The sequence below is a fragment of the Chelonia mydas genome, chromosome 13 (assembly GCF_015237465.2).
Source record: "Chelonia mydas isolate rCheMyd1 chromosome 13, rCheMyd1.pri.v2, whole genome shotgun sequence".
NCBI lineage: Eukaryota > Metazoa > Chordata > Testudines > Cheloniidae > Chelonia > Chelonia mydas.
Window position 1 is genome coordinate 12,467,103 of NC_051253.2, and position 21,060 is coordinate 12,488,162.

General features: G+C 42.7%; 1 protein-coding gene across 1 annotated transcript in view; it reads left to right on the forward strand.

The window, feature by feature from the left end:
- BMP7 (bone morphogenetic protein 7) overlaps nucleotides 1-21,060 on the forward strand; it is a 57,817-nt gene that overhangs the window by 29,051 nt on the left and 7,706 nt on the right. Inside the window, exon 3 of the mRNA XM_007059770.4 lies at nucleotides 16,375-16,523. Coding sequence (XP_007059832.1) covers nucleotides 16,375-16,523 — 149 coding nt within the window. The remainder of the gene's footprint in view (nucleotides 1-16,374; nucleotides 16,524-21,060) is intronic.

A 21,060-nucleotide genomic window follows, 5' to 3' on the forward strand; every position in this document is an offset into this window, starting at 1 on the left:
CATGTAACATTCTCAGGGCCATAAAAGTACTATTGGATTCAGCCTACATAACATATTGTGAGCCTCATATGTGGCCCATAATTGTAAACAGGTTGAGAACCACTGGCCTACAGTATCCTGTCACCTTTCTAATACAGTGGAATAAGACCAGTTCAACTATCAAAGGAGCCTCCACAGCTGCAGAAGCAGGATTTACCCAAAGATCTGGGTTGAGGCCCCATAAACATTTCTCCTTTGAAGAGTATTGTATGTATGCCAAAGGCTTGGTTTTCAGCTATGCTCCAACCTCCATTTTTATGGATGCAGTTTTTCACCCTGTATTTGTTCACCCTAATGCAGATAAACCCTAAGAATGGCCATAATGGGTCAGATCAATGGTCCATCTAGCCCAGACTGCAGTCTTCTGACAGTGGCCAATGCCAGGTGCTTCAGAGGGAATGAACAGAACAGGGCAATTATTGAGTGATCCATCCCCTGTCATTCTGTGCCAGTATCTGGCAGTCAGAGGCTTAAGGACACCCTTAGCATGGGTAAATACTAGTAGCTGAGCAATTAATTACCTGCTTTGTAAGCTCAGACAGGTTGGTAGATATCTAATTAGTAATATTTGTACCTGTAGTTTATGGTGGGTGCACAATGAAGGCACAGTTCTTTCTGGCCAGACATATCTGCACCCACAAACTAAAACCCATGTCTGAAATTCTGGGCCTCAGTAATATTATTAACATTTGAATGTACTATTGGAAGCTCTGTCATTTACCCACACACTGTATAATGTGCATAAAGCAACCGTATCAGTGAAAATAAGATCACAGCTATGTTCTTTGAATCAAGGCTGGATGCCTTTCTGGAAGTTATGCTTTAGCCAAACATAAGTTATGATTTAGTAAAACACAAGTTATTGGGCTCAAGACAGAGGTAACTGGGTGAAATTTAATGGCCTGTGATATACAGGAGGTCAGATTAGATGATGTAATGGTCCCTTCTGGCCTTAAACTCTATGAATCTAATAATTCATTGCAAGTTGCAGTTTCAATGTTGGCACAATTCCCTCTACAAAAGTATATAAAATGTTCTTCAGTCTCAAAACATCAGGCACTACCCTGAAGCAATGTCTTGAATTTCATAAACACTGTGAAAGCAGTTGACCCTTTGACTGATATAACAATGTCTCACAGTTTCCTTGGGCATAATTTAGTGTCCAGTGATTCGTGTCCAACTCCCATTTGGTCTTCATGGTTCACTCACCTAAGAACTTGGGAAGGAGTTTTGCAAATACAAGAAATTGGATCAAGTAACATGCCATGCAGCATGACCTAAAGTCCCTATTTCTGGTTGCACAAACAATGGTAGTGGAAACTAAAGTTTACAACCAGGGTATCCCTGATTGTACAAGCATAGTTCTAGTTCTTTGTCGGCAACAAAGGAAAACACAGTAACTCCTTTAATCTCTGAGTGCTAGAGAGTATGCACTGGTAAAATGCACAAGAGTGGATAAGAGGCACTGAAGGTAGCTTATTATAGATACTAAAATGGGAAATGTTTTCATATAAAGCCACTCTCCCAAATAAATTGGGGTCAAGACTGACGCAGCAAATAAGGCTCAAGAGGAGGATCTCAGTCCATTTGTTAGACATTGGTGAGTCCTGGGAGAGTCCTCCTGCACTCCAGTTTGAAAAGGTCTTCTGATATTGTTTGCAGATCACATTCTAGTGGGATATGGATTCGGGAGTCTGCACTTTGTTGCAATTATATTGATACCATGCAAACAATTTTTTTCTAAAGTAAATTTCTGTTCCCCAAAAGCTCTCCTTCCCAGTACATCATACAGTACATTATACAGTGTAAGGGCCAGCAGCCACATTTTCAAAGGTACTTAGGTGCTGAAAGATGCAGATAAGGCACCTAGTGGGACTTTCAAAAACACTTACACTAAGTAGGCACCTAACCCCAATTGAAATCAATGGAAGTTAGGCACCTAACCTTCTTGGTTGCTTTTGAAAATCCCCATTGAGTCTTCAGCACCTAAATACCTTTGAAAATCCTGGCCCCAGTTTCACCACTGGGTTTCAGTGGGACCAGGATTTGGCACTATGGGGAGAAATCTTGGCCATATTGGAGTCAGTAGCAGTTTTGCTGTTGATATCAATGAAGCTAGGATTTCGCCCTATGTGAACAACCTTTGCTCATTAAAATTTGGTTGTGACATGTTCACTTTGCAGCTGTTACCTGTTGTTCAGTCATTTCCAACAGCTTCATAGTTAGTGTACTAGCCCCAAAGACTTGCATGAAAAATAAGGGGTTGCCTCATGCCTTCCATTGTTTGACATGCATCTAAAATATTTTAGCTTATGTTTTAAAATATGCCAGCCTTGCTCCCACCCCAACTTGGCACCCTATTCAATGGAGCCTGTTTCCATCAGGGCATAAGGAATTTAAACATGTAACTCCACTGACCATTAAAGCCTTTGACTCACACAAAGACGGAGTGGCTATATTTGAAAGTAACCAGTGCGATTGCTCAACGGATCTGAAGTCAGGTGGGAGGATGGCACCACACTGAAATTGGAGGTTGGTTTTATTGTAGTGCACCAGTCCTCTAGCAAGTGTTCTCCAACTTCTGGACAGAATTTTAGGTGCAACTGCTGTGATCATGTAAAAAACCATCATTTGTGCACCCAGATTGAGTAACTGCCCATAACTATGCATGCTGGTGCACTAATGCACTTAGAGGCCCATTGACAATATTACTGAGTTTGGTTCACTATTCATGAGCACCCCGTGTGAGCAGCTGCAGCCTGTAAACCCATGACAAATCTTGGTGTCACTTAGCAAGGTAAGGCTCATCAGAGGCACTTGACTAGCTGCAGGAAACATTCTGCATATCATAGAGGTTCCTAGTCAGCCAAATGATGCACTAATGAAAAGTGATCCACAAACTCCATTGCTGAACAGCAACTTCTGCATTTAAAACATCAGCTTTTTAGATAGTATTTTCCCTGCACTATTCCTACCATAAAAAGAAAAGGAGGACTTGTGGCACCTTAGAGACTAACAAATTTATTTGAGCGTAAGCTTTCGTGAGCTACAGGGTGCATCCGATGAAGTGAGCTGTAGCTCACGAAAGCTTATGCTCAAATAAATTTGTTAGTCTCTAAGGTGCCACAAGTCCTCCTTTTCTTTTTGCGGATACAGACTAACACAGCTGCTACTCTGAAACCTATTCCTACCATGTGTCTGGACAATACGTTGTGCCTCTCCACAAGATAACTGCTGCCAAAGTTTAAGTTGCGTTTTTGGAACCCAGATTTTATGTGGTACCCATGTCACTTTCAGAAACACTAAATGCAAAAGGAGCTATCACTTAGCAGTATACTGGATAAAACTGGAACCTGCTGAAATCTTACTTGGAACTTTTTCAGAGGCACTAAGAAGTTTGGCAAGCTGGGTTAAAAACAGCCAACCACCACCCCCCACACACCTTTTTCATTTTTGTGCATTTCTGCCCTTGCTGACTCAGGCTGAGTCTACCTGGCTGAAGCACCAGGAAAGGCTAGAAAGTAGTATCAGAAAAAAGGTCTCTTTGTAATATTGCTGTGATTTGCAACCCAGCTCTCTAGCCTCAGGAGATGCGTTTAAGCATACAAATTTTGGTAGCATATCTAGTGGGCAGAGCACGAGTCAGGAGACTGAGGTTTCAGTCCTGACTCTGTTGCTGACTCACCAGCTGAACTTCAGTTAGTCATTTAACTTACCCGTACCTCATTTCCCCCTTTGTACAATGGGCTTAACAACCTGTTTTAAAAGGAAGTTGGAAGGCTTGATCCATATTTGTGAAGTGATCTGAAGATGCTACAGAATTGCAAGGCTTTGTTATTGTATTATTTGAATTCCTGCTTATCTGTAAGGCAGTGGTAAATGCCACTATATCTGTGGTGGGACATTCTCTGGCTATCAGTTAAGGACTGGAAAATGTAATACTACAGGTGTCACACAGTATTATCACGGGTGCTCTTCAGAGTAGCCAGCTTTTGCTCAAAACCTATTGGTGCTGTGTGCAGCAGTATTTGTTTGCCCTTCCTTGGAGTCTGTTACTGTCAGGAGATGTTCAGGTGAGTTGTCATGACCCCTAGCTCACCAAAGGGACCGAATTTCAGCCAGTTACACCAGTCACCTTTGGCCTCACATCATACTGAAAGCTAACAACACTCCTTGTTTCCTTCCTGCTCCCTCTTCCTCTTGTCCATTCTTTTGTTCAATTTGGAAATGCTCATTAGTGTTCATTAACAAGCATCTTGAAAGTAACAATGACGAAGAAAGAGAGGCATAGGGGAGGTTGAAAGGAGGCAAAGGAAGAGGCAGCATTCAGTATAATTTAGGGCTATCCCTACATTTTACAGCATTTGACTCTATAATTGTAAGATGTTTATATACTATTCAGCCTTGCTATTGCAGTGCTGCTAACTCACTGTTTCACTGAGAGTCTTTCAACAATTCGTGTTCTTCTGTGAGGCCCAGCTCATAGAACCAAGTGATTATATGACAGTATGAGCTTTCATTTTATTTAAAAATAAGTTCCTAGCATTCATGCTGGCTGAGAAAAGCTGGAAAACATGTCCTGAGTGTACCCTAAAAGTTCAAAAGAAAAAAGAAGAAAAAACCCCCAAACTTACTATTTTTATTTTTATTAAAAACAAACAAACAAACAAACAAACAAAAAACATGATTTTTTTAAGCCAGTCTCATGATCTTTGAATTCTTGGCATTGGCAATACTGATGACATGTATCCAAGAGGTAACAACATGTCTTTAGATAGTTGCCTGTGACCCAACAGACTAATTCCTTTGCTGCATTTGTTTAGGTGTTGAAGCAGGGGAGAGGACAACCAATATCAAAGGCAACGTGAAAGCTTGGGGAAAATGGAGAATGCATTGTCTGGTGGTTAGAAAATGGGAATGAGTCATGTTCTGAGGTGTGTTCACTGCACCACTGCTATCTTTCTGTACGACCTGTTGCAAGCAGCGTTGGCAATAGCTTTGAGCAGTCAAAACATGATAAGGGTGGGAGTTGCCTTTGTGCCTATGAAAATCCCCTACTAAGTTACTTGCCAGCATGGGGGAATCTTGGTTACAATTTTAGTTGAAATACTTTGAGGAGACATGCTGTCTGGTGCATTCCAAAAGGAAAGCAGAATCCAACATTGTTCACATATATTGTATTTAATAGCACCATATTGGCAATTGAATTTCTCATTAATAATAATTTACAATGAAATTTCCTTGTTTCCTTTGTTTTTCTTACACTTGTCTTCTCACTCCACTTTCTATTTCTTTTCTACTGGATCATAGACCATGGTATATTGTTTCTGCCTTTTGTTACCTCTTTCCCTCCATCAGCCATGTGAGTTCTATCCTGTGCTGTCTTCCCACTTCCCTATATTTTTGTCTCTCACTTTCCCCTCCAACCTCACTCCTGCCCCTCTTCTTCTTTTCTCTTCTAATGTACCCCTCAATCTCTCACCTAACCATCCATCTGCATCCTAGGTCACTCACAGTCCCTCCCACATCCACATCCATTTGTTCACCAACATCTACCCTGCCCCATATGTACCTATTCTTCTAGTCCCTCATGTAGGGCTCCTCACTCTTGCAGCAACATGTGGCAGGAGGAAGGCAACTGTGCTAGTCAGCACAAGCAGGCCCTAAAGTCCAGAAAATGACAGACCTACTAAGTGAATTTCCTGGACTACCAGGCAACCATCCAGGTCTTATGGCAAGTCACCTGCAGCCAGATTTTCAAGAGTTCTTTCTCATTTTGGATGCCTCATCTTTCTGGTGTCCAGCCTGAGATACCTTAAAATGGCCCAGTTTTCTGAAAGTGCTGAGCTTCCATTGTCTCAGAACTAGGCCTCTTTAAAGGATTCTCAGATTAGGCCCCTCAGCATGGTAGCTAAAGTCACTAGCCACTTGCCAGCTGCAGGCTCTGTGTTTTAGAATTGCTATGTCCTTGCCACTTCCATTGACTTCATTTGGAGTTGTGGGTGTCCAGCACCTCTGAAAAAAAAATCTAGTCCCTAACTCTGCCCCCAGTTCTCAAAAAGATAAATTGGGGCACAGATCCTACTTCCCGATCTTTAGGGGGTCGTGGTTTGTAAGGCCCTTTGAAACCCTCAGATAAACATAGCTGTAGCAAGCAGTGCAGAGAACATGAGCAATTTCTTTCAGTCCTGACTGTAGAAGCTTAGTTCACAAAATTGTGAGTGTTTTAGATCTGATTATAGTTAGTAGACAAGGTTTCAGGAGATGGCATTCAAGAATATGTAGCATAATTCCTGGGGTTTGCAGGACTGATAAAACTTTTAGTTTCAGAGTAACAGCCGTGTTAGTCTGTATTCGCAAAAAGAAAAGGAGTACTTGTGGCACCTTAGAGACTAACCAATTTATTTGAGCATGAGCTTTCGTGAGCTACACGAAAGCTCATGCTCAAATAAATTGGTTAGTCTCTAAGGTGCCACAAGTACTCCTTTTCTTTTTGCGAAAACTTTTAGTGTTCAGCCAATGGTTGCCTCTGTGCAGCTCTTAATGCGTGAACTGTGGCGCTGAGGTTACATTGAACTGATGCTAAATCATGTGATAACACTTCGGGTTGGAGTATGTTAAGTAAAGCCACCCCCAGGGAAAGAATTATAAAGAGGGCAAGTTTGGGAAGCACACAGAATTGGTGTCTCAGAATGCAAACTGTTAATGCTTGCTGTGATGCAGTGAAACTGCTTCTGTGTTTTAATATACTTTGTCTAACGATTGTGTTTAAAGAGCTTGGCTTGCCATCTGCTAGTTGCTGCTCTGATTTTATTTTCTGTGTGTCTTTGGTAAGCAGGCCATTTTATTTAAAGGGCAGGTTTTTTTTTAAAAGAACAAGAGGTTTCTTTTAATTGGAACAAGCTCTCCCTTCTTGAGCCTGGATATTCCGCTTGCAACACCATTCAGGTTTTCAGCCCATTTTTCTCCATTGGTTGCAGGCTAGAATGAAAAGCACAACCCATTAATGCTGTGAACCTCTCCAGAGAATATTTGACACAAGCCCTTTTTGGGTCTCAGTGTTCCAGTTGTGTGTGGGAAGGACGATTCTCTTCAGCATGTTCCTTTGATCTCTCTTACTGAGGATTTCCCCTCCAGGCCTATTGTTTGCACATTACTGTAACTACAGGCAAACAAATACTTTATACAATTTCCCAGACTGACTCACCCCTGCACTTAATGCGTCATGTTACCCTGATTGCATCACATCAGCATGGGAAGCTTAAAGGCTGGTTTTTCTGAGTAATAAGATTGCAGGACAGCAGTAACTTATTATTATTGCTATTATTGTCAACCTGCAACCCACAATAAAGAAAAATCGAGCAAGCTACATCTCGATTAAGTAAACCATTCGTTAATCATAGGCTGGAGACAGGAGGCATAGTTAAATCATGCAGTGTGTTAACATAAAAGCCTTGCACCTCTGGAACCTTAGAATCAGATCCGATGAACTAAGCTGTAGCTCACGAAAGCTTATGCTCAAATAAATTTGTTAGTCTCTAAGGTGCCACAAGTCCTCCTTTGCTTTTTGCAGATATTGGCCTACGTCACAAGTGAACACAAGTGTAGTGTTCTCTCATCTTTGTTTCCTATGGAACATGTTTTGTCTTAACTTTGTTATTAGTTACACCCCAGGGCAGTCTCACATTTGTGTAATTGATTTACACATATTGTGATCCCCTCTACCCAGGCAAGAAACAGCTTTGTAGCACAGTCCCCCAACAAGTCAGATTGTGATGTACGGATGGAGCCTAAAGCCTGGATTTTCCATAAGCAAAAATGTTGTTTAAAAGAACAAAAGGTTTTTTAGGTGACATTTTCCCAGTTCCCCTCCTCCCCCGCCCTTTGGCAGCCCTCAAAAGCAAGGAAATGCCAAGTTATGGGATACATCTGAACTGCACCCTAATACCTACAAGCAGCACACTTCCACTGAAAGTAAGAGACTCTGCATCTTCACGAGGAATTTCCTTCTGCCTCCTGCTGATAAGATCTCCATCACATATAACATGTAATATTAGTTGGAGCCTCAGCAACATTTGTAAATATTCCACATTAACACATGCAGAAGTGTTGTGCGTTTGTGGGGGAAACATGAAATTCTCCTTCCATAGGCATTTGGTGATGTGGTCATTTGTCCTTCAGGGACTGGAATTGGATATTTAATTTCATATAAGCCACTAAACGGCTATCAGGTAGTAACTACTGACACTTCTATTATTCACACTGGTGACTTAGCCCTGGGCTACATTACGAGTTTAGGTTGAATTTAGCAGTGTTAGATCGATTTAACCCTGCACCCGTCCACACAACGAAGCCATTTTTGTTGACTTAATGGGCTTTTAAAATCGATTTCTGTACTCCTCCCTGATGAGGGAGGCCCAGATAATCTTCATCCAAGAATATTAAATGAATTGGCACATGAAATTGCAAGCCCATTAGCAAGAATTTTTAATGAATCTGTAAATTGTACCGTATGACTGGAGAATTGCGAACATAGTTCCTATTTTTAAGAAAGGAAAAAAAAAAGTGATACGGGTAACTACAGGCCTGTTAGTTTGACATCTGTAGTATGCAAGATCTTGGAAAAAATTTTGAAGGAGAAAGTAGTTAAGGACATTGAGGTCAATGGTAAATGGGACAAACTACAACATTGTTTTACAAAAGGTAGATTTTGCCAAACCAACCTGATCTCCTTCTTTGAGAAAGTAACAGATTTTTTAGACAAAGGAAACGCAGTGGATCTAATTTACCTAGATTTCAGTAAGGTGTTTGATACGGTGCCACATGGGGAGTTGTTAGTTAAATTGGAAAAGATGGGGATCAATATGAAAATTGAAAGGTGGATAAGGCATTGGTTAAAAGGGAGACTACAGCTGGTCATACTGAAGGGTGAACTGTCAGACTGGAGGGAGATTACCAGTGGAGTTCCTCAAGGATCAGTTTTGGGACCAACCTTATTTAATCTTTTTATATTACTGACCTTGGCACAAAAAGTGGAGTGTGCTAATAAAGTTTGTGGATGACACAAAGCTGGTAGGTATTGCCAATTTAAAGAAGGACCGGGATATCATACAGGAGGATCTGGATGACCTTGTACACTGGAGTAATAGTAATAGGATGAAATTTAATAGTGAAAAGTGCAAAGTCATGTATTTAGGGATTAATAACAAGAATTTTAGTTATAAGCTGGGGACACATCAATTAGAAGTAACAGAGGAGGAGAAGGACCTTGGAGTATTGGTTGACCACAGGATGACTATGAGCCGCCAATGTGATATGGCCATGAAAAAAGGCTAATGCACTCTTGGGATGCATCAGGTGAAGTATTTCCAGTAGAGATAAGGAGGTGTTAGTACCGTTATACAAGGCACTGGTGAGACCTCATCTGGAATACTGCGTGCAGTTCTGGTCTCCCATGTTTAAGAAGGATGAATTCAAACTGGAACAGGTACAGAGAAGGGCTACTAGGATGATCCGTGGAATGGAAAACCTGTCTTATGAAAGGAGACTCAAGGAGCTTGGCTTGTTTAGCCTAACCAAAAGAAGGCTGAGGGGAGATATGATTGCTCTTTCTAACTATATCAGAGGGATAAATACCAGAGAGGGAGAGGAATTATTTAAGCTCAGTACCAATGTGGACACAAGAACAAATGGATATAAACTGGCCATCGGGAAGTTTAGACTTGAAATTAGATGAAGGTTTCTAACCATCAGAGGAGTGAAGTTCTGGAATAGCCTTCCAAGGGAAGCAGTGGGGGCAAAAGACCTATCTGGCTTCAAGATTAAACTTGATAAGTTTATGGAAGAGATGGTATGATGGGATAACATGATTTTGGCAATTAATTGATCTTTAACTATTCATGGTAAATAGGCCCAATGGCCTGTGATGGGATGTTAGATGGGGTGGGATCTGAGTTACTACAGAGAATTCTTTCCTGGGTATCTGGCTGGTGAATCTTGCCCATATGCTCAGGGTTCAGCTGATTGCCATATTTGGGGTCGGGAAGGAATTTTCCTCCAGGGCAGATTGGAAGAGGCCCTGGGGGTTTTTCTCCTTCCTCTGTAGCATGGGGCATGGGTCACTTGCTGGAGGATTCTCTGCACCTTGACGTCTTTAAACCATGATTTGAGGACTTCAATAGCTCAGATATAGGTGAGAGGTTTATTGCAGGAGTGGATGGGTGAGATTCTATGGCCTGCATTGTCAGGAGGTCAGACTAGATGATCATGGTGGTCCCTTCTGACCTTAATATCTATGAATCTATGAGGGGATTAGCTCTGAAATAGACATCGCCGGGTCGAATTTGGGTTAGTGTGGACGCAATTTGACAGTATTGCCTCTGGGAGCTATCCCAGAGTGCTCCATTGTGACCACTCTGGACAGCACTTTCAACTCAGATGCACTAGCCAGTACACAGGAAAAGCACTGCAAACTTTTGAATTTCATTTCCTCTTTGGCCAGAGTGGCGAGCTCATCAGCAGAGGTCACCATGCAGAGCTCATCAGCAGAGGTGACCATGCAGAGCTCATCAGCACAGGTGACCATGCAGTCCCAGAATCGCAAAAGAGCTTCAGCATGGACCGAATGGGAGGTACTGGATCTGATCACTGTATGGGGAGACAAATCCGTGCTATCAGAACTCCGTTCCAAAAGATGAAATGCCAAAATATTTGAAAAAATCTCCAAGGGCATGAAGGACAGAGGCTATCACAGGGACCAGCAGCAGTGCCGCATGAAACTTAAGGAGCTGAGGCAAGCCTACCAAAATAACAAAGAGTCAAATGCCCGCTCAGGGTCAGAGCCCCAGACATGCCGCTTCTATGATGAGCTGCATGCAATTCTAGGGGGGTACCCCTACAACTACCCCACACCTGTACGTGGACTCCTGCAAGGGAGTCTCATGCAACAGGGATTAGGATTTTGGGGACGAGGAAGATGATGATGAGGGGGACGTTGAAGATAGTGCACACCAGGCAAGCAGAGAAACCGTTCTCCCCGACAGCCGGGAACTGTTTATCACCCTGGAAACAGTACCTTTCCAACCCGGGCTCCCGGACCTTGAAGGTGGAGAAGGCATCTCTGGTGAGTGTACCTTTGTAAATATAATGCATGGTTTAAAAGCAAGTGTGTTTAATGATTAATTTTCCCTGAAGACTTGAGATGCATTCGTGGCCAGTACAGCTACTGGAAAAGTCTGTTAACGTGTCTGGAGATGGAACGGAAATGCTCCAGGGACATCTCAGTGAAGGTCTCCTGGAGATACTCCCAAAGCCTTTGCAAAAGGTTCTGCAGAGGGCAGCCTTATTGCATCCTCCATTGTAGGACACTTTACCACGGCAGGCCAGTAGCACATAGTCTGGAATCATTGCATAAGAAAGCATGGCAGTGTGTGGTCCCGGTGTTTGCTGGCATTCAAGTAACATCCGTTCTTTATCTCTCTATGTTATCCCCAGGAGAGTGATATCATTCATGGTCATCTGGTTGAAACAGGGGAATTTTATTAAGGGGACATTCAGAGGTGTCCGTTCCTGCTGGGCTGTTTGCCTGTGGCTGAAAAGAAATTATCCCCGCTGTTAGCCACGTGTTGGGGGGAGGGGTGAAGCAATCATCCCAGAGAATTGGGTGTGTGGGGGGTTTAGTTGGGTTTGCGCTGCATGTTAACCTGAAAACAACAGCCCCTCCTTTTAAATGGCCAATGGGTCTTTTTCAATTTTACTCTCCCTTTTTTTCCTCCTGCAGCAGCAAATGTTTCAACCCTGCCACTAGCATCTCCGTCCCAGAGGCTAGTGCAGATAAGAAGGCGAAAAAACCATGCTCGCGATGAAATGTTCTCTGAGCTCATGCAGTCCACCCAAACTGAAAGAGCCCAGCAGAATGCATGGAGGCAGACAATGGCAGAGTCCAGGAAAGCACAAAATGAATGCGAGGACAGGAGGGACGCATGAGAGGACAGGTGGCAGGAGCAACAGGAGAGGTGGCAGGATCAAGTGGAAAGGTGGCGGCAGCATGATGAGAGGAGGCAGGATGCAATGCTGAGGCTACTGGAGGATCAAACTGATATGCTCCGGCGTATGCCTTTCCTGAGGTACAGGAAAGGCACAGACCGCCACTGCAGCCCCTGTGTAACCAACCGCCCTCCTCCCCAAGTTCCATAGCTTCCTCACCCAGATGCCCAAGAATGGGCGGGGGGGTGCTCCAGGCACCCAACCACTCCACCCCAAAGGACTGCCCAAGCAACAGAAGGCTGGCATTCAATAAGTTTTGAAATGCAGTGTAGCCTTGTCCTCCCCTCCTCCCCCACCCCACCCAGTGCTTCCCTCCTCCCCTACCCCTCCCGGGCTACCTTGGCAGTTATCCCCCTATTTGTGTGACGAATTAATAAAGAATGCATGAATTTGAAACAACAATGACTTTATTGCCTCTGCAATTGGTGATCGAAGGGGGGAGGGGAGGGCGGTTGGCTTCCAGGGAAGTGGAGTGAACCAAGGTGGTGGGTTTTCATCAAGGAGAAACAAACAGAACTGTCACACCGTAGCCTGGTCAGCCATGAAACTGGTTTTCAAAGCTTCTCTGATGCTCAGCGCACCCTGCTGTGCTCTTCTAACCGCCCTGGTGTCTGGCTGCGCGTAATCAGCGGCCAGGCAATTTGCCTCAACTTCCCACCCTGCCATAAACATCTCCCCCTTACTCTCACAGATATTGTGGAGCACACAGCAAGAAGTAATAACAATGGGAATATTGGTTTCACTGAGGTCTGAGTCAGTAAACTGCGCCAGTGTGCTTTTAAACGTCCAAATGCACATTCTACCACCATTCTCCACTTGCTCAGCCTATAATTGAACAGCTCCTGACTACTGTCCAGGGTGCCTGTGTATGGCTTCATGAGCCAGGGCATTAAGGGGTAGGCTGGGTCCCCAAGGATAACTATAGGCATTTCAACATCCCCAATGGTTATTTTCTGGTCTGGAAAGTAAGTGCCTTGCTGCAGCTGTTCATACAGACCAGAGTTCCTGAAGATGCGAGCGTCATGTACCTTTCCCGGCCATCCCACGTTGATGTTGGTGAAACGTGCCTTGTGATCCACCAGTGCTTGCAGCACCATTGAAAAGTATCCCTTTCGGTTTATGTACTGGCTGCCTTGGTGGTCCAGTCCCAAGATAGGGATATGCGTTCCATCTATCGCCCCACCACAGTTAGGGAATCCCATTGCAGCAAAGCCATCCACTGTGACCTGCATATTTCCCAGATTCACTACCCTTGATAACAGCAGCTCAGTGATTGTGGTGGCTACTTGGATCACAGCAGCCCCCACAGTAGATATGCCTACTCCAAATTGATTCTCGACTGACCAGTAGCTGTCTGGTGTTGCAAGCTTCCAGAGGGCTATCACCACTCGCTTGTGAACTGTGAGGGCTGCTCTCATCTTGGTCTTCTTGCGCTTCAGGGCAGGGGAAAGCAAGTCACAAAGTTCCATGAAAGTGCCCTTACGCATGCGAAAGTTTTGCAGCCACTGGGAATCATCCCAGACCTGCAACACTATGCGGTCCCACCAGTCTGAATTTGTTTCACGGGCCCAGAATCGGCGTTCCATGGCATGAGCCTGCCCCACTGTCACCAGAATGGCCAAACTGCCGGGGCCCGTGCTTTGAGAGAAGTCTGTGTCCATGTCCTCATCACTCTCGTCACCACGCTGCCATCACCTCCTTGCCTGCTTTTGCAGCTTCTGGTTCTGCATATACTGCATGATAATGCGCGAGGTGTTTACAATGCTCATAACTGCCGTGGTGATCTGAGCGGGCTCAATGCTTGCCGTGGTATGGCGTCTGCAGGAGAGCAGAGTTGCAGGGGAAGCGGTGGTTGGATGACCAGTTTTGAAGACCTACTGCACCATCTGCTGCCAGGACACAACAGCTGAGCGAGCTGCACGCTTGCTGTGGCATGGCGAGACAAGAGCAGCTGAGCAGAGTTGCAGCGGAAGCAGCCCTGCGAGACCACCAGGAGAGCAGAGTGCCAGTGGAAGCGGTGGATGACGACGGTCATATAGAGGACCTGCGAGGTGGATTCATAGCATCAGGAGAGCAGAGTGGCAGCGGAAGTGGTGGATGATGACGACGACGGTTAGCAGTCCTACTGCACCATCTGCTGAAAGCAGGATGGGGCCCGCACAGAAAAAAGGCGCGAAACAATTGCTTTCACGGAGGGAGGGGCGACTGATGACATGTACCCAAAACCACCCGTGACAATGTTTTTGCCCCATCAGGCATTGGGAGCTTAACCCAGAATTCCAATGGACAGCGGAGACTGTGGGATAGCTACCCACAGTGCAACGCTCCAAAAGTTGACGCTAGCCTCGGTACTGTGGATGCACTCCGCCAACTTAATGCGCTTAGTTCATTAGTGTGGGGACACACACAAGCGACTGTATAAAATCGCTTTCTAAAAAATCGACTTCTATAAATTCATCCTAATTTCGTCGTGTAGACATACCCTTAGATTAAAGCCATTACTTACTATATAGCTTGACCTATCTACGTTGGAAGGATTGCCAGGTGATCAAGACACTGGAATGGGACCCAAGTGAATGAGGTTCAATTTCCTGCTCTGCTAAACTCTTATCTGGGGCAAGTCATTGCATTTTTTTTTGTTGCCTCAGTTTCCCATTTGTAAAACATGAAGGATAATAATATTTCCCTACCACACAGTGGTAAAGTTCATATACTTTTTTGAGGCTTTTGGGGGCCATATAAATCCTCTCATTTTAGATTTTAGTATCACATGATGTTCCAGGCAAACAAGGGGCCCAGGGTGAATTAAAGACGTTAAAAAAGTTTGTACTGACAAGTCTATAAAACAGATTAATCTGGCCCTCCCCAGGCTTATGGAACACAATAAAAGAACTTTCCTGATCCCCTTACAAGGTTTTTCTTTACTCAAAAAGCTACGGTTACTCTCCAACATCTGCACACTACAAAATATGAAAGAATCTCCTATAGGGCTTGTCCGGACACCACCTTGCTGTAAAGACTTTTTCCTTTTGGAGGTAGCTAAACCATTACCCAATTTTCTTCTTCTTATTATCATCCAAGTTACTTCTTTGCCTTGGCGTCTGATGAAAGAGATCCATTCCTTTTTAGAACCTTTGTAATCCTAGCATGGTGACAGGTTTCAGAGTGATAGCCGTGTTAGTCTGTATCAGCATAAAGAATGAGGAGTACTTGTGGCACCTTAGAGACTAATGAATTTATCTGAGCATAAGCTTTCATGGGCTACAGCCCACTTCATCGGATGCATGCAGTGGAAAATACAGTAGGAAGACCTATCTATCTATCTATATACACACACACACACACACAGAGAACATGAAAAAATGGGGGTTGCCATACACACTATAATGAGAGTTATTCGTTATAGTGTGTATGGCAACACCCATTTTTTCCATGTTCTCTATCTTCCCACTGTATTTTCCACTGCATGCATCTGATGAAGTGGGTTTTAACCCATGAAAGCTTATGCTCAAATAAATTTGTTAGTCTCTACGGTGCCACAAGTACTCCCCATTCTTTTTGTAATCCTTGTAATTTACCAGATTTTCAGTTGCAGCTCATCTCAGCGGTAAATTGTTGAAGACCCAGAATGATTACCACAGCCCCATCTGAGTCCTTGAAGTATTCTCCAATTCTGATTAGTTTTGATTTCTTGTTCTCAATTTCTGGTCCAAAATAATCGGAGTGTGTCTATTTATTTAGCTTTTAAACAATAGATTGAAAGGACATTACCACACAACGTAATGCTGCGTTCTGATCCTTATTCAATTGTATGTAGCCTCAACAGAGCAGATTTTTAAAAGACATTATATATGTTAGTGTTTGCAAAAGGCACACAACTATGCTCCAATTTGCTTGCACCATTGCCATGATTATGCACAACAATCAGGTTATTATGCATGGAAAAGGATAATGAGGTGTATTTGCATGCCCAGTTACCAAGTTTCATATGCAAACACAATAACTGTTCACATAGTTGCCTGGAAAACATTTGAAAAATTGCGATAGTAGGATTAGCTGTAATAGTACAACAATATGTATGCTCCAAACCACATTAAATCTACTTTAATCCATCCTCCCATTGTTCAGGAAAAAAGGCTTTTAGGTTGGCATAGTTGTCTATCTGTGACACAACTTGTGTATTGTGATAAGGGCTACCAGCTGTGTTGCTTAAAGCAACAACTTGAATGGCTATTTACCGTAAATTATTTCCGTTTGAAAATCCAAGTAACTGTTTCTTTTTTTCTTCAGGGATTCAGATTTGTTCCTGCTTGACACTCGAATAATCTGGGCCGCAGAGGAAGGTTGGCTGGTGTTTGATATTACAGCAACCAGTAATCACTGGGTGGTAAATCCACAACACAATCTCGGCCTGCAGCTATCAGTTGAGAGTGTAGATGGTAAGTTTCAGAGAGTAAATGTCATCAAAAAGTCTCCATTTTGGCTATAGAAATCCAGTCAGGACTAGTCTGAATGCACCCAGTAGTCATTCATTTGAGTGGGATTTCTCAAGATTGTCTTGAATTTTCTTAAGATGCAGATGTTGGAAAAGTATTACAAAATTACAATATTAACCCATCACGCGATATCTGAACATATCTAAATCACCACCACCTGATTTCAAGACAATCATACATCTGTGTCCAAATCCAGTAAAACCATAAGCACATGCTTTAGCTTTAAGCATCTCAAAAGAAACTATTAAGATGCTCAAAGTTAAGCATCTGCTTTAGTGGATCTGAGCTCTAATTTGCACACACAATTACCATGATTGTATGTGCAATCTAGTAACATGCACATGACTAATTTGCACATGTATTTACTTTATTTGTACTTGAAGTTATGGAAGCTGCACAAATAAATTGGCCATTCTTTTGGCTAAACCAAACTTATAAATACTCTGGCCCTAGTGGTTCACTGTTTAAAATTGATTGGGTTACTCCCCCCTCCCCCATTTAGTAAATACTTTTTCCAGTGGTGTCTCTGTGGGTGGGGAAGGAAATGTCAAGAAAGCCTTAATGGCTGAGGTTCTCCAATTATATTACATTAGAAAGTGAGAAACAAAACTGTACAGGCTAAATCCTCAGCTGATGGATCTAGTCCATGTTTTCTCTTTAACACTAGGTAGGAATCGTTAAGGCATGACCTCCTTCCGCACCCACAGAGACACCATTGTCCTCTTCCATTTAGCAAATGATTTTCTCCCTCTCTCCCCAGCTGCAATAGTCCCAAACTGGAGCATCTGAAATTCTGGTGGCGGGAACTGTAGCAAGTACTCAAGTGAATCATAGAAAGTTATTCCGCACACAGCTTCTTCCCTGGTCCTCTGTGCTGCTCCTCCCCACCCAGGCCTTTTCTCTTTGCTCTGTGCTGTCTCTTTTTTTGCCTTCCACCCCGCCCCAACACATAGATTTGAAAGTCTAGTCTGCTGAGAAGAAAATGCTTTCACAGAAACAGTCCAATCAATTTTTAACAGTGAAACATGAGGAATGGCTTGACACACTATGTACTCCAAGTTCTTCAGTCAGCTTGTGATGCAAGCCCATGAGAGTTAGGAAGAGGGTGTGAGTATCAGAGATACAAAACTGGTCTGACCTTGGATCTGATCCAATATGGCAATGTCTTTGTTCCTATGTTCATTTGGTAAAATTGATTGTGGCCTCCTTCTCAATTATCTTTCAGAGTTTGCTTGAGTCTCAAAAGACTGCTCTTTATGAACAGGGAGAATTAATCCAACCAGAAATTTAAAAGATTTCAATTGCTTAAGTTACAATGAATGCCTATGATACTAGAAAATACAAGCCATGTATCTTGGGGCAGAATGGATCACTTTGTCTTTATCTTCTGATTATGTTGCTAGGTGCTTAGCCCTTGCAGTCTAGAAATATTTTCCGGGCTCTGTGTGTATTCCATGTGGAGAAAATCATGGTTATAGGAAGTAGTGAAACCTTGGCAGAGTGAGCATACAAGGGAGCAATAGGACTTACATAAGTTGTGACTGTGTAAGCAATAAGTCTGACTATAGTATAACTTAAATTATTTACATTAATAAGTTATTGCCTTAAACACTAGAAATGTCCATAGCATTTTATAAATAGATATTATGCTCTTAGGCCTATGGAATAAACAGCGGATAAGATCATTGCAGTTGCAATGAAGGAACAGATGATTAGGACATCTTGCCCAGATTTTCAAAATCCTGAATGCAAAAGAGCACCACAATTGTGCATGCATTTATGGTAATTGCTCAGAAAAAGCAGGTAGGTAGACTGTTAGAACTGGGCCCTTATACAAACCTGTCTCCGAGCAAAAGCTTGGGGAGAAATTTTCAAAGGCCTAGAATGACAATTTAGGGGCCTAATTCCCATCAACTTTCAATGAGAGTTAGACACCTAAATGCCAGTTGTGCCTTTGAAAATCTCTCCCTACAAATAGGCTTGGTTTTGGTTTAAAACACACACACACACACACACACACACACACACATCACACACACACATTGGAGAAATGAGACTGCAAAGATTTGTGCCAATTATAGGTTTAAATTTTTAAAATGCAAGCAGCCAAATTCAGTCCTGGAGTTACTTTTTTTCAGGGATGAATTTGGTCTTTAACTTTCAAGACAAACTCGTGAAATATTTCTTCAATCTATTTTGATAAAGCACAGAATTATTTTCCAGAATTCAAGGAAACATTTTCTTCCATTTTGAGCTGCAAGGGTAAGTCCTACCAAGCCCAAGTTTCGTTTGGGGTTCACACAAACTGCGCACTCCTAGCAAAGCTGCAGTTTCACCTGGTTGTCATGTCACAACTCTGTAGACTTGCAAACATAGCACGACTTTGATGCAAAACTATAGATTTTTGAATGTAGCTAACCTTTCAGTGGATACAGCCTGAGTTTAAAGTGTGTAATGAAACTGAAAACCTAGCAAGTTCTGTCTAGAATTTGTACCAGTTATTTTGTGTGTGTCTCTCTATACGTGAATAAAATGCAACCAGGATAGAAGGGAAGAGTCAAAAGTACTGTCCAGATAGAATAATACAAAACAGATTAGTTCATTTAACTGCTCTTCATATTCCTTTACAATCATGCCAGATAAGTCCATCAAAAACAGCAACTAGTGGGGAATTAAAGGATGTTTGTTTACGCTTAGAAAGTTGGGATAAGCTCAAACAACAAGCGAGAGAAACACTAACATGATTCATTAGCCGTAGGCATCCTGTCACCCTAAGCTCTGAAACACTTCACGCCCTCATAATACATAGAAACAACAGCTGACTATTTAGGTTTACTTAGCCTATTACTTATTGCTTCATATCCTGTTTTTTTTAGTTAAAAAAAAGCGGCTTCTTAAACACAAATAGTCTGCATTCTCTGATTGGAGAGTTTAGCTCTATTTTGTGTTAGATAAGTACATAATTGGTTAATTAGGAATAGATGTCTTAAATATTTTTTTCCTTGAAATTTGGTCCCTGGCTGTAGGTGGAAGTTGAAATACTTAGTTCTAGTCACTTAAGTGTGGGTCCCCACCTGCACAATTTAATGAATGAGGAACACAATAGCTCTATGGTATGGGTCTTACTCAGAACATTTTTCGTTTTTGTTTTTTTTTTTTAAATAGGGCATAAAGCAAAAAAGTTGTACTCTGAGAGAGAGAGAGAGAGATTTGCTACAGCAAAAGTAACTTTCTGTCACCAAAAAACTCAAGCCTCTCCCTAAATTGATGCATTGGCCAAATTCTGCTCTCCGTTACCCTCATGCAAACCCATTGAATCAACTAGGAGTGGATCAAGGGCAGTGGTTTTCAACCTATTTACCATTGTGGGCCGCATATGCAGCCCACAATGTGTTATGTGGGCCGCATCCAGTACTATATGTATGGCCCTGAGGATGTCACGTGGGCCACAGCTCTGTGCTGATAGAGTCGCAAGCGGCCTGTGGGCCAGAGGTTGAGAACCACTGATCTAGGGTCACTAACTGCAAGCTGCTGAGGTTCTTGTTAGTGAGATGATGTAACTAAAAATAATTTACTCTCTCAAAACCGTGACCTTTTTAAAATGGCAGTGCAATCAGAAAAGGTTTCATGCTGCTAATGGGGGGTGGGGGGAGGAAAGAGGGCGGAAATCAATGCGGTACTAGATGAATTCTGACTCATTTTTGGCTAAAACTTGTTCTTGAAAATGGAATAAGGCCCTGATCCAGAAAAGCATGTGTAGCTTTTAAGACCACAAGTAGTTTATGCACTTCAGTAGGACTACTCATGTACTTAGAGCTACACACATGCTTAAGTGTTTTTTGGGATCAGCCTCGCTGTGTAAAATGAAGACTATGAGGCCAAATTCACAGGGCCTAAACGGAGAATGAAAATGATACAGTCAGGTGGAAGTGCTCATGCCCACCAACACACACACCTTTGCATATGTAAATAGGTATTTATATGACTCAGCACATTTCACTGGCGAACAGTATACGACTTAAGTCTCATTCATGGAAAGCCTGACCCAGTGTCCTATCCTTAGGAGGTAAGTTTGCCTGATCCCACTTAGCATATCTACAGGTCTAACCCTATCTCCTGCCCACATAGGGAACCATAAGCAGTTGTAGCCATGAGATGTAGGTCATGCTTAGTTTCCAAACAGTCATGCTGATGTAATAAACACTTTATGATCCTCTGTGCAAATCCCAGCTTTGCACAGGGAAAGAATTTGTCCTTTTAAGTTGTGAATTATTTAAAACAAATTAAGAGTGAGAGAAGCAAATGTAAATTGGCGATTGTTAGCCTTGAGCTGTGATCATGAGCAAGTCTTTTCCATCTTAACATTTTTATGTACTCAAAAAGCTGCTAAACATGAAGGGATAAAAAGATCTAATAGAGATAGTGGTTCTTGAGACACTGGTGTGGGCTGTTCCCTTGTTACGGAACAAATGCCTTAAAA